The sequence below is a fragment of the Esox lucius genome, chromosome 3 (genome assembly GCF_011004845.1).
Source record: "Esox lucius isolate fEsoLuc1 chromosome 3, fEsoLuc1.pri, whole genome shotgun sequence".
NCBI lineage: Eukaryota > Metazoa > Chordata > Actinopteri > Esociformes > Esocidae > Esox > Esox lucius.
Window position 1 is genome coordinate 35,990,342 of NC_047571.1, and position 14,107 is coordinate 36,004,448.

Genomic DNA, 14,107 nt, shown 5'->3' on the forward strand with positions numbered 1-14,107 from the left:
AACATTAAATTAGAGGCAAGCCTCAGTAGGAGTTTAGATTTAATATATTTATTTTTGGCCACGTGTTATAGTATATATAATTCGGGTCAATAAGTTGATATAGTTTATATCCCAGAGTTGGTTAATGACCACATTTTTATGATATGTAAGAGTTATCACTTTTTATGATATGAAAGTATCAAAGTTAATGTAATTAAGATAATATTAGAATAGATAATATGCATTAATATTTTACAAAAATTTAAAAGATGGACAGGAATGAAATTTGGGCTAACAGGTGGCCAAAATACAGTTAGAAAGCAATACTTTCAATATGCTACTCTAGTCCAATGGACTACAAAATACTATTAAAAGCGTTCTATATTGAACCCTTATCAAAACAATGGGAACCTTCACACAGGGTTCCTGATACACCTGTTTTATGGGTTTCAAAAAAAAAACTTTTGACAAAGAAATGTTCCACTGCCATGGCTATTGTTACCACCACTGAAGGTTCTTCAAGGCCCCATGTTTTCCAAGAGTGCAGTGCATTATCCAGAACCACCAAGCACAATGTACAGTATGCAACAATGTAATATACTGTTGGATTTCATTTTACAACACGTTTAATTATGTCTGTTGTTTTGAGCCAACTATGTAGTAGGCTAAACTTAAACTTACCCGGACACTGTATGCTAATCTTAAACCTAACCATTATACTGTAGGCTAACGCTGACACTGTAGGCTAACCCTAACCCAGACACTGTAGGCTAAACCTAACCCTGACACTGTAGGCTAACCCTAACCCAGACACTGTAGGCTAACCCTAACCCTGACACTGTAGGCTAATCCTAAACCTAACCCTAACACTGTAGGCTAAACCTAACCCTGACACTGTAGGCTAACCCTAACCCTAACCCAGACACTGTAGGCTAAACCTAACCCTGACACTGTAGGCTAATCCTAAACCTAACCCTAACACTGTAGGCTAACCCTAACCCAGACACTGTAGGCTAAACCTAACCCTGACACTGTAGGCTCAACCTAAACCTGACACTGTCAGCTTTGAATGGGGCACCACCTAAGTTACACCCAGGTTGTTTTGATCGTCCTAATGATTTAGCTACACTCACTTTCAGACACATTCACTCATTGTATGAAGTTAACCTTTCTTGGGGAAACCAATCCTGATTAACCCTGATTTGTAACCCTGATTCTAGCCCAGACTATAACCCTGACTGTAGCCTTGATTCTAGCCCTGATTCTAGCCCTGACGTTAGACCTGACTCTAGCCCTGATTCTAGCCCTGACGTTAGACCTGACTCTAGCCCTGATTCTAGACCTAACTCTAGCCCTGACTCTAACCCTGTCTCTAGACCTGACTCTAGCCCTAACAACCCACTGCAGTCTCCTCTTGCTCTTCTATTATGTTAGAAAAACAATGATCATTATAAAAGACAAAGAATTGTAGTCAGCCATGAAACAACACCTGAAAATGAAAACTCTGATATAGAAACAATGAGCTGGCATAGACATATCACCATTCACAGCAGCATCCTTTTCAGATGTCCCAAATGGTATCAAGGGCCTTATTCGCTATTTAGACTCACAGGGCTCTGAGGAAAATATGATTCCATTTGGGAGGGACATTATGGGTTCTGAGGTTTAAATCTACAGAACATGATCTTGCTTTATAAATACTACCTTCTTCATTACCACTACTGTATAGTGACTAAGAATTCATAATTTGTTGCTCTGTGGAGATGAAGCTCCTCCGTATATACTTCGCTATAAAGTAGAACATAGCCCGCATCATCATAGACCCGTTTAATGGCTTAGTTTACACAGGCAGCGCTGTTCTATCTTTGGATGAAATCCAACAGTACTGTTGTTTGCTCCTTGGGGTTTAAGGCCGGGTGTCTCTGTAAAGCACTTTGTGACAACTGCTGTTGTAAAAAGGGCTTTAGAAATAAATTTGATTGATTGATTGATCATCAGATATTCTTCAGATCTGATCTGAATGTTCAAAAGACCAATTTAGTGAAATTATTGTGCTGCCTTTGAAAACCCAGCAAACATGTTCTGCATTCTGAAGGAAGCTGATTCTGATTCAAAATGAACTGGAGTTGCCAAGTCTGAGATCATATGGAATCCTATTCCCAGAGACTGTCATTTCATATGGAATAGGAATCCATGTTGGAGTGCACATGCACAGTGCCCCAGGAAGTATACAGTACCCTTGGAAGTATACAGTAACCCAGGAAGTATACAGTTCCCCTGGAAGTATACAGTAACCCAGGAAGTATACAGTTCCCCTGGAAGTATACAGTAACCCGGGAAGTATATAGTACCCCAGGAAGTATACAGTAACCCAGGAAGTATACAGTAACCCAGGAAGTATACAATGCCCCAGGAAGTATACAGTAACCCAGGAAGTATACAGTAGCCCAGGAAGCTGCCTGCGAGTGGAGAAGTCACCATGTAACCTTACTTGGGTTCAGTCCCAAACCCACTTGATTCTCAGACGCAGTAGATAGAAGTGGGCATTTTCCTATACCCATAATTCCCTTTTGTCTATTTACAAACTCATAAATATATATCATATAGCCAACAAATAGGCATTACTTGTCCCTCAAAACAATTATGCAAAAAATAATCAGATAATAATAACACAATAAAAAATATTGAACACAAATAAAATATAGATGTTATATATTTTTAGACAGAGAATCCTTCTTTTCATATTCCTTTGGAGAGTGTTTGTTCATCTGGAGCAGTAGTGATGGTGACTAGTAGAGCCCTGATAGAGTAGATCCCTGGGGGATAGAGCCCTATATGGAATAGAGCTCTTTGTAAAATAGAGCCTTCGGGGATTAGAGCCCCGGTGGAATAATGCCCTGTGACAGCAGGGTCCAGTAAAGCCTAAAGATAATAGTAACATCAGTAGAGTGCAGACCCAGGTCAAAAAGAGCCATAAGCAGAAAAAAAGCCCTCAGGTTGTAGAGCCCTTGGGACGTAGAGCCCACACCCTTAGGGTACAATGAAGCCCTTCAGTAGAGCAAAACCCTGTGCTAAGAGTTGATCCCTCTAACAGCAGAGACAGTAAAGCATGCCTACTGCTCTGTCACATGGTGTTAAAACCTCAGCCTACTCTAAGACAACATTCCTACTCTGTTCTAGTATTAAGGTTGTGGGGTCTGTTGTAAGACTGTTTTCTACTTTGTTATAGTACTAAGACTGTGGGGCAGACTCTAAGACTTCTTCCCACTCTTTTAAAGAGTTAAAACTCTGGGGCCTACTCTAGGCTGCTCCTAGACTTTGGGGTCTGCTCCGAGACTCTGGGGTCTGCTCCAAGACTCTGGGGCCTGCTCCAAGACTCTGGGGCCTGCTCCGAGACTCTAGAGCCTGCTCCGAGACTCTAGGGCCTGCTCTAAGATTCTGGGGCCTGCTCTAAGACTCTGGGGCCTGCTCTGTGAGAGAGTTGAGCAGGTTCTTGTAAGCTGGGGAGTTCATGTATCGGGGGTAGGAGTCTCTTTGCATCAGCGTGTAGATCTGCACCTGAGCATCATCGAAGGTCTGGGACGATGGCTCCAGCATGTTCTTGTTGATCACCTCCCGAACACGAGAGTCCAGACTGACCTGAGAGAACACAGTATCAAGAGTTAGACAATACCAGCAGTTAGTCTGAACACGTTGTCTGACAGCCTGAACACGCTTAGCCTGACAATGAACCTGAACACAGTTAGCTCGACAGTTAGCTTGAACATACTTAACCTGACTTACAGAAACACTCTTAGTCCGACAATTTGCCTGTCTTTTTCAGCCTTGACAAAGAGGACCTTTTGGATTGAAGTGTTGCAGTTAACTACAAACTGGACCATGTAAAACAGTAAACAGGCCTCTATGCAGGAGCATTTGGAGCAGAATGTAAGGCTTTTATAGAGGAGCATGTTAAGCGGTATGCAGGGCTTGCATGTCTGTCAAACCTCTTTAGGTGAGAGAATAGAGATGTAGTCTTCATAGATGACACGGGCCTTCTCCTCAATGGCAGTTTTGTTGGTCTCCTTAGTGAACTCTTCACAGGCCAGCCAGAACAACATGTTCTCTTCTGAGAACTCTGTACGCAGGAACATTCGGAATGCCACCCGGCCAGCTGGGCAAGACATCAGATGGTCGAATGACTGGGCCCAGGAACGCACCTCCTCCAGAGTAGGGGGCGGGCTGTAGAGAGGACCAATCAAACAACAGTGGGCAGATGAACTATCATCCCATGGTACAATGCCAGATATGCATGATAGGATTAAACCTTCAGGATATACGAGGACTGGACAGAAACTTGACACAGCAGTAAAAGAACCCTAAATCTGACCTGTCCTCACAGTCAGCTGTCCCCTCAGCCTTGACATCATGTGATGCCTGCCGGTTCCTCTCCTCGCGCTCCTCGTTCCTGCAGAAGAGGTACAGAATTTCGTATTAAACTGAGTCGGTCCACCTTACAATCAAAAATAATGACATGAATTAAACTGGGCCATGCCAGAGTGCCTGTCTGGATGACCTATGCTAGGTGGATGTAGGTACTGGTGGATGGGCCATGCTTGGTGGATGAAGGTATTGGTGGATAAGCCATGCTAGGTAGATGTAGGTACCCGAGGATGACAGTACTATGAGGTGACTGAGCGTACATCCCAGACATGTTTCCCTATATAGTATATTATGTTTGACTAGGGCCCAGAAGGCTGGAGAATAGGGTGATGTCAGTGTAGTAGCATGCTATATGGAGAATAGGGTGATGTTAGCGTAGTAGCGTGCTATATGGATAATAGGGTTATGTTAGCTTGGTAGCATGCTATATGGAGAATAGGGTGATGTTAGCGTAGCAGCATGCTATATGGAGAATAGGGTGATGTTAGCGTAGTAGCATGCTATATGGAGAATAGGGTGATGTTAGCATAGCAGCATGCTATATGGAGAATAGGGTGATGTTAGCGTAGCAGCATGCTATATGGAGAATAGGGTGATGTTAGCGTAGTAGCGTGCTATATGGAGAATAGGGTGATGTTAGCGTAGCAGCATGCTATATGGAGAATAGGGTGATGTTAGCGTAGTAGAGTTCTATATGGATAATAGGGTGATGTTAGCGGAGTAGCGTGCTTTATGGAGAATAGGGTGATGTTAGCGCAGTAGAGTTCTATATGGATAATAGGGTGATGTTAGCTTGGTAGCATGCTATATGGAGAATAGGGTGATGTTAGCGTAGTAGCATGCTATATGGAGAATAGGGTGATGTTAGCGTAGTAGCGTGCTATATGGAGAATAGGGTGATGTTAGCGGAGTAGCGTGCTTTATGGAGAATAGGGTGATGTTAGCGTAGTAGAGTGCTTTATGGAGAATAGGGTGATGTTAGCGTAGTAGCGTGCTTTATGGAGAATAGGGTGATGTTTGCGTAGTAGCGTGCTTTATGGAGAATAGGGTGATGTTTGCGTAGTAGCGTGCTTTATGGAGAATAGGGTGATGTTAGCGTAGTAGCGTGCTTTATGGAGAATAGGGTTATGTTAACGTGGTAGCGTGCTATATGGAGAATAGAGTGACGTTAGTGTAGTAGTGTGCTTTATGGAGAATAGGATGATGTTAGCGTAGTAGCGTGCTTTGTGGGGAATAGGGTGATGTTAGCGTAGTAGCGTGCTATATGGAGAATAGGGCCATGTTAGCATAGTAGTGTGCTATATGGATAATACGGTGCAGGTACCAGGAACAACTGCAACAGCAGCACCAGCAGAAGCAGCAGGCATTATTTCCTCTCTGGTTCTGGTTTTGGTTCTGGTTTGGCTCCTGCTGTGGCAGTGCAGTTCCTCCCACCATCGACTCCTGCTGCACCGACATCTGCCGCTTTCGCATCTCCATACGTTCTGATCCCATGGGCTGTGGAACAGAAAGACACAAAGACTAGAGTTAGGTCCAAGGAAGACTGATACATCACAATGTTCTGTAATAACAGACCAGTAAATTACATCATGATTTCCTGAAATAAAACCTCTGTAAGTGTCATCATAATGTTCTGTTATAACAGCCCAGTAAATGACATCACGATTTCCTAAAATAACAGCCTAGTAAATGACATAACAATGTTCTTTAATATTGGCCCAGTAACTGATTACAGCCCAGTCAGTTACATAATGTTCCGAAATAAAACCCCTCTAACTGACTTCATAATGTTCTGTAATAACAACAGAGTAAATTACATAGTATTATTTTGTAATAAACGGCCCAGTAACCGACATCAATGTTTTTTATTAACAGCCCAATAAATTACAATGTTATGTAATAACAACCAATTACATCACAATTTCCTAAAATTAAACCCCTGTAACTGAGGTAATATGTTTCTGTAATAACAGCCTTGGAAATTACATAATAATGTTCTGTAATCACAGCCCAGTAAATTACATAATAATTGTCAGTAATAGCCCAGTTGTTGACATCATAACATTCTGTAATAACCGCCCAGTGAATGACATCATAATGTTCTTGGCCGAGCGTATGCTTCTGATAGTGGTTTCAAGTTTCAAGGTTTATTTGTCAAATGCAACCAACAACACAGCGTCATCCTGCACAAGGAAATTATTGTGACATGGCACCCGACAACTACGTAGTGAGAGTTAAGAAGAGTATATAAGCAAAAGTATTGTCAGACAGAAAATAATAATAAAATAAAACAACAATATACGTGCACACTGTACACTAGCAGCAGTTTAACAAAGAGTACTGTAAACTAGCAGCAATCTGGATAGTATTACTGATAAGAGCAGCAATCTGGGTAGTATTACTGATAGAGCAGCAATCTGGGTAGTATTATTGAACATTTAGATATGGCAAGTATGGCAGTAAAATACATAACTGCTGGTGATGTCATAATGTCTTCAGATTGTACAGGCCTAGTTGTAGTAGAAAACAAACTCTCCCTTGCTGTGACATCACTAGACAAACCACGGCTGTAACGAATTATACTGGACAATCAGCATCAACATTGGTCAAATTAAACCGAATCACTTTACGTAACAACCGCAAGGCTGTAGTTTTCAAGCAAAAGCAGTGTCGATACTGATACCTCACACGAGAACTATATTCTTCTGTAGTATGAATGCCTGGCAGCGGGTAGATTCAGCAATAGGGGACGTGTTAGTTTCATAATCACAGCCCTTTATTCAGTACAACACACTTTCTGTCTATCTGTCCGCTTCTAAAATGGACCCTATAGCAGGGATGAGGCATTGAGATGTGGGAGGATATTCGGATATTTGCGGCAGCATCTTTAGCACTGGTTTGTCGGTTCATTCAGGATGGATATAGGACGGATAACGGTACTGCTCGCTTCGCAATCATCAGCTGCAGAGGATGAGATGAAGGTGGACGGAGGGGGTGGATGAGGAAGAGGAGGGGGAGGGGGTTCCATACAGGCAAGAATCCTGATGTCACAAAATCAGAACTCGTATTATAAAATTAAACGAATGGATATCGACAAGGCACATACAGGGTTGCTGTTGTTGTGTGAAACGAATATCGGAGAAGCCGCTGGGTTATTATCAGCCCAGCACACATCACCACATCAATAAACAGTGACATGATGAAGAGCAAACCAAGAGACCACTACGGAGCTCACAGTTCCATCTATCCATCGCCCTCGGCTACCACCGAGAAACATCACTCAAAGCCAACTGTTTAGCCACCTTGACAGGCCGTTTAAACCCGCCTGTCCATCTCCTTTCCGGGCAAGACTTGTTCAGCGAACCCATCGAGGAACCAATACTCACAGTTTCACCATGTATGCCCACGGAGAAGAGGAAATTCTCTGCTAAGATTACATCCGTCGGCATACGGCTTCTTTCTCCCGACCGGCTGCGTGCTGTCTGTGCGCATGCGCCAGCTCGCTATGTTGTAGTAGTAGTGGGAGCGTAGCGCGGGTGGATGTCACAGATTGATCATCACTCGGGGCTAGCGGTGGAGTCCGCTGCTTGCGGTGGGATAGATACCGAGGCGCTGAAGCCCGAATAAGACAAATGCACGTGCATTCACCTTGAATTTTTGATAAAAGGGCACAAACATACGCGTATAGACTAATACCACGACGGAAACACGATCTGTTATAACTGGAGTTATGTTTTAATTGAGAGGCCTCTGTGCGTGGTGTTGCGCTGTCCGTGGTTCTGAAACAGTGAAACAGCGATGTCTCGTGAGAAGGGCCCTTGTCTTCATAGCTAAAGGTGGAAAATTCACAGCAAGAGCCACAGTTGAGTCTGCCACTGATTCCAGGAGTCTGAAAGTGGGCTAACATCTGGAATTATGGTGCTGCACTGGCACTGCTGGGAGATGGAACAAGAGACCTCTGTAGGTTGATGGGGGAACTGCAGTCCGCAGTAGCACACTCCCTTGATTGCGGAATGTTTGAATCCTCTAAAAGTAAAGTTTGAAAGTAAAATGTTTGAAAAAATAGCAATTATTGTGTCTTGGTATTTTTCAAATGGATACGATTATGTGAAAACGTTTTCCTGCTAATCACACTGATAGAATTTTTCAAGTTTAGAATTTTGAGTTTAAAAGCCTAGCAAATGGTCAAGGTGGTGAGGATGTTCTAGGTTAGATATCCTGGTTAGGCCTATAACCAGAATACTGTTTTACAGACCATAATAACCACTATCATATCCAGATACTAGATGGTGCAGTGGGTTTAGCAACACACCCATTTTTTGTAAAACATTTGTTTGTAAAAACAAAATCATAAAGAGGCCAAATGTGGTCACACACATAGATGATTTGTTGATGATGTCCACATTATGAGGTTAGAGACATCTGGTTAATCTGCTTAAAGGGTTGGGCTCTAGAGGACCCTATCAGCTAATCAGGGGAGTGTAAGTAAATATCTTCAAATATATTTCCTAATGCCCACCAATCACACTATATAGTGGTCTATCACTAACACTACTTCATTATAGAGTGGTCTATTACTGAAACTACTACATTATAGAGTGGTCTATCACTAACACTACTATATTATAGAGTGGTCTATCACTAACAATACTACATTATAGAGTGGTCTATCACTAACACTACTACATTATAGAGTGGTCTATTACTGAAACTACTACATTATAGAGTGGTCTATCACTAACACTACTACATTATAGAGTGGTCTATCACTAACACTACTACATTATAGAGTGATCTATCACTAACAATACTACATTATGGAGTGGTCTGTCACAAACACTCCTTCATTATATAGTGGTCTATCACTAACACTTCTACATTATAGAGTGGTCTATCATTAACACTACTACATTATAGAGTGGTCTATCACTAACACTTCTACATTATAGAGTGGTCTATCACTAACACTTCTACATTATAGAGTGGTCTATCATTAACACTACTTCATTATAGAGTGGTCTATTACTGAAACTACTACATTATAGAGTGGTCTATCACTAACACTACTACATTATAGAGTGGTCTATCACTAACAATACTACATTATGGAGTGGTCTAACACTAACACTACTACATTATAGTGGTCTGTCACAAACACTCCTTCATTATATAATGGTCTATCACTAACACTTCTACATTATAGAGTGATCTATCACTAACACTTCTACATTATAGAGTGGTCTATCACTAACAATACTACATTATAGAGTGGTCTATCACTAACAATACTACATTATAGAGTGGTCTATCACTAACAATACTACATTATAGAGTGGTCTATCACTAACACTACTACATTATAGAGTGGTCTATCACTAACAATACTACATTATAGAGTGGTTTATCACTAACAATACTACATTATGGAGTGGTCTAACACTAACACTACAACATTATATTAGTCTGTCACAAACACTCCTTCATTATATAGTGGTCTATCACTAACACTTCTACATTATAGAGTGGTCTATCATTAACACTACTACATTATAGAGTGGTCTATCACTAACACTTTAGCTATTTGTGGAAACCTCTGGTCTGCAAAACCAAACGTTATGAGTGAAAAGAGTTAGAGGGTATTAGCTATTTGTAGACTCAACATTCCAAGATAACGGTGCTAAGCTTCTTAGTGTTGTTCAGACAGGAAACGCTGTGACAGAAATAGATGATATGCTTCAGGAAACAGGATAGCAGCTGCCAGAGACATTTATTCATGTAAGCTTCTGTCCAATCCACATCCCTAGACAATTATAGGTACTATTGACAGCTGTAAATAATGTAATTTCACCTGTTGATTGATTATTCCTGGTTATGGATTTTTAAAAGATTTCACAATTCATTTCTGACTTGAGTATTTGTTTATATTGTTGACATTGTACTGCATCATTGGAGCTGGTTAGTCAGACAGTTCATAACATCTGCTAATCTGTATCCACAACCAATAACAGTTGATTTGATCTTTCCAATACAGAATCTATCCTACAGGTCCAAAAGAACAATGCAGTTCCACTTCTCCCTTCTGGGTTGTCTCACAATATTTGAACATTAGAGATACAATTATAATTGATCATATTTATATAGTTAATAGGTGTTTGTAAACATTACAAATCTGATAACAGCACATCCTGAATTGAGCAGACAGGCTGCGGTTTGAACTGTGGTGAGTAGGATGAACGATAATGAGGACCAACCTGAGAGGACACTGCATTCTGGTCTCTGTCTCCATCTCCATGGTCCCTGTCACCATAGTCTTTATCGTCATGGTCCTCGTCCTCCGTCCCTGGGGCCAAGTAACCCTCGCCTTGACGGCAGATCCTCAGAAGCCCCAGGACGCGATGCCACATCAGGGCCCGAGTGTGGCCTATCCCTCGGACACACAGTCCTCCCACCATCCACACCACAGCCGCTAGCAGGTAGGAGCTAACAGCTATCATTGGTCAGGGGTTGTCATCAGCAGCATCTGGACCACTCCCTCAGTGGATTCTCCCAAATTAACCAGGCATCCTGACCACATCAGAGCACTAAGCTACCTACAACACCTGTCTAAGTCTTAAACTGCATGGGAATATTCAGCTACATACAACACCTGTCAAAGTCTTAAACTGTACAGGAATATTCAGCTACATACAACACCTGTCTAAGTCTTAAACTGTACGGGAATATTCAGCTACATACAACACCTGTCTAAGTCTTAAACTGTATGGGAATATTCAGCTACATACAACACCTGTCTAAGTCTTAAACTGTACGGGAATATTCAGCTACATACAACACCTGTCTAAGTCTTAAACTGTACGGGAATATTCAGCTACATACAACACCTGTCTAAGTCTTAAACTGTACGGGAATATTCAGCTACATACAACACCTGTCTAAGTCTTAAACTGTACGGGAATATTCAGCTACATACAACACCTGTCTAAGTCTTAAACTGTACGGGAATATTCAGCTACATACAACACCTGTCAAAGTCTTAAACTGTACGGGAATATTCAGCTACATACAACACCTGTCTAAGTCTTAAACTGTACGGGAATATTCAGCTACATACAACACCTGTCTAAGTCTTAAACTGTACGGGAATATTCAGCTACATACAACACCTGTCTAAGTCTTAAACTGTACGGGAATATTCAGCTACATACAACACCTGTCAAAGTCTTAAACTGTACGGGAATATTCAGCTACATACAACACCTGTCTAAGTCTTAAACTGTACGGGAATATTCAGCTACATACAACACCTGTCAAAGTCTTAAACTGTACAGGAATATTCAGCTACCTACAACACCTGTCTAATTCTTTAACCCTACCCGTCTCTACTTCTGTCTCTAACATCCTACCTCTTCACTTACTTATGTCTTCCTCTGTTAGTAACTCTCTGCCTGTCAGTAGCTTTCTCTTTCTCTCTCCACCAATGTGTCGCTTCCTCTCTACTCAGACCCAGGCCTTTCAGTATCTCCTAACAATGCATCATGAAAGATAACAATCTTCTGACTACCTAGCATAGTGACACAGACCAGAGAAGAGCAGACTAGTTAGCCTGTTCAAGTCTTCCTAACCCCAGTAGCAGAACTAGTTAGTCCGATGTAGAGTAGTGTTCCTAACCCCAGTAGCAGAACTAGATAGCCCGATGTAGAGTAGTGTTCCTAACCCCAGTAGCAGAACTAGATAGCCCGATGTAGAGTAGTGTTCCTAACCCCAGTAGCAGAACTAGTTAGTCCGATGTAGAGTAGTGTTCCTAACCCCAGTAGCAGAACTAGATAGCCCGATGTAGAGTAGTGTTCCTAACCCCAGTAGCAGAACTAGTTAGTCCGATGTAGAGTAGTGTTCCTAACCCCAGTAGCAGAACTAGATAGCCCGATGTAGAGTAGTGTTCCTAACACCAGTAGCAGAACTAGTTAGCCCGTTTTAGAGTAGTGTTCCTAACCCCAGTAGCTGAACTAGTTAGTCCGTTCTAGCAGCGAGTAGCGTTCCTCTGGAGCAGGGCTGTTGTGTTGACAGGGAGCCTGGCTGAGAAGTGAGGACAGGAATGGATTATGACCCTGTGTTTTCAGTCCCACATGATCTTAACCTGATTTTGCAGTACTGTAGTAAGTTCCTGCCTCTCACAGGCTTAGAGCAGATTAGACAGACTGTCTTCCTGTAGCACGGCCCGGTCAGAAGGATGAATGGGCAGTACTGTAATGATAGTAGCATAACTCAACAGCTTGGTTATCAGATTGTGTTTCTGACTCTTTACACACTGTATTGGTTCAGCACGTTGTCTAGTTATGCTGGACACTGTCAGTGATGATACAGTTATAATCTACTGCATTGTACATTCCTAAAGAAGGCAATAAGATTTATATTACCTATCTGATTGTTATAGGATATTTGAGGAAGATCTGGAGACATGTGATATGCAGATCTGAAGGCATGTGATATGATGATCTGGAGGCATGTGATATCTTTATGGAATAACATGAAACATGACAGGCTGAAGGGATGAGGTATAATTGTGGAAAAGCTGTAGCATTTTTGTCATGTTTTCACAACAACACTGTTTCCTATACAGTACAATGAGGTAGTTATCTGGTCAGTGTAAATACATTCGCAATACAGTACATTAATGGGAAATAAACTATTCAACATCATATTTTTGTGAAAGCTTTGTGTTGATGGAATAAGTCTAAGACTGTGCAGATGAAACAATTCCAGAGGAAGGATGAACATCATTCAGAGGTGGTATGATTTCTTTGGCTTGTTTTGGCAAATAAAAAACCATTGTTTTAAATCTATAAGTATAATCACTATCATACATATCTAGTTATTATCTATGCAATTCCAAGTTGTAAAGGTAGTTTTGATGACATAAGTACACATAGCCACATACATGACTTAGTACAAAATTCCAGGGACCCTTTTTGGCTCGAAGCGCCACTTTTACAAAGAGTGGGCAAAAATACTGGAATGCGTCTTTAAGGATTGGGTTCATACACAGTTCTTGTTGTTTATTTACATCATTACAAAAGTGCACATTTGGAAAAGTCACAAATAAGTGCATGAAGCTAATTCATGCAGGCTTCTATGAAGCTAATTTACTGGAACATCACTTCCTCCTCAATAGTCAAACCTTCACTGTAAAATGGCCATCTTTCCAACCCTCCACTACGGCAAAGTCACCACCCATCACTATGGTGATGAACCCCTTCACCACCCATCACTATGGTGATGAACCCCTTCACCACCCATCACTATGGTGATGAACCCCTTCACCACCCATCACTATGGTGATGTACCCCTTCACCACCCATCACTATGGTGATGTACCCCTTCACCACCCATCACTATGGTGATGAACCCCTTCACCACCCATCACTATGGTGATGAACCCCTTCACCACCCATCACTATGGTGATGAACCCCTTCACCACCCATCACTATGGTGATGTACCCCTTCACCACCCATCACTATGGTGATGAACCCCTTCACCACCCATCACTATGGTGATGTACCCCTTCACCACCCATCACTATGGTGATGTACCCCTTCACCACCCATCACTATGGTGATGTACCCCTTCACCACCCATCACTATGGTGATGAACCCCTTCACCACCCATCACTATGGTGATGTACCCCTTCACCACCCATCACTATGGT

General features: G+C 41.9%; 1 protein-coding gene across 4 annotated transcripts; it reads right to left on the bottom strand.

Moving 5' to 3' along the window:
• Positions 1 to 1,223: 1,223 nt before the first annotated feature.
• rgs20 (regulator of G protein signaling 20) lies at positions 1,224 to 12,481 on the bottom strand. 4 transcript variants are annotated; one of them, XM_034289010.1, is made up of 6 exons: positions 11,753 to 12,481; positions 10,653 to 11,564; positions 5,726 to 5,898; positions 4,349 to 4,426; positions 3,966 to 4,200; positions 1,224 to 3,618 (listed from the first exon to the last, which is right to left on the bottom strand). In XM_034289010.1, exons 2-6 carry the CDS (start codon positions 10,893 to 10,895, stop codon positions 3,430 to 3,432), a joined length of 918 nt encoding a protein of 305 aa, XP_034144901.1. In that variant the 5' UTR covers positions 10,896 to 11,564; positions 11,753 to 12,481; the 3' UTR covers positions 1,224 to 3,429. The 4 variants fall into 4 exon arrangements, with proteins under 4 accessions (XP_034144901.1, XP_034144899.1, XP_034144897.1 ...); XM_034289008.1 differs by having other exon boundaries at positions 10,653 to 11,705; XM_034289006.1 differs by having other exon boundaries at positions 10,653 to 11,000; positions 11,095 to 12,481.
• Between the last annotated feature and the right edge of the window lie 1,626 nt (positions 12,482 to 14,107).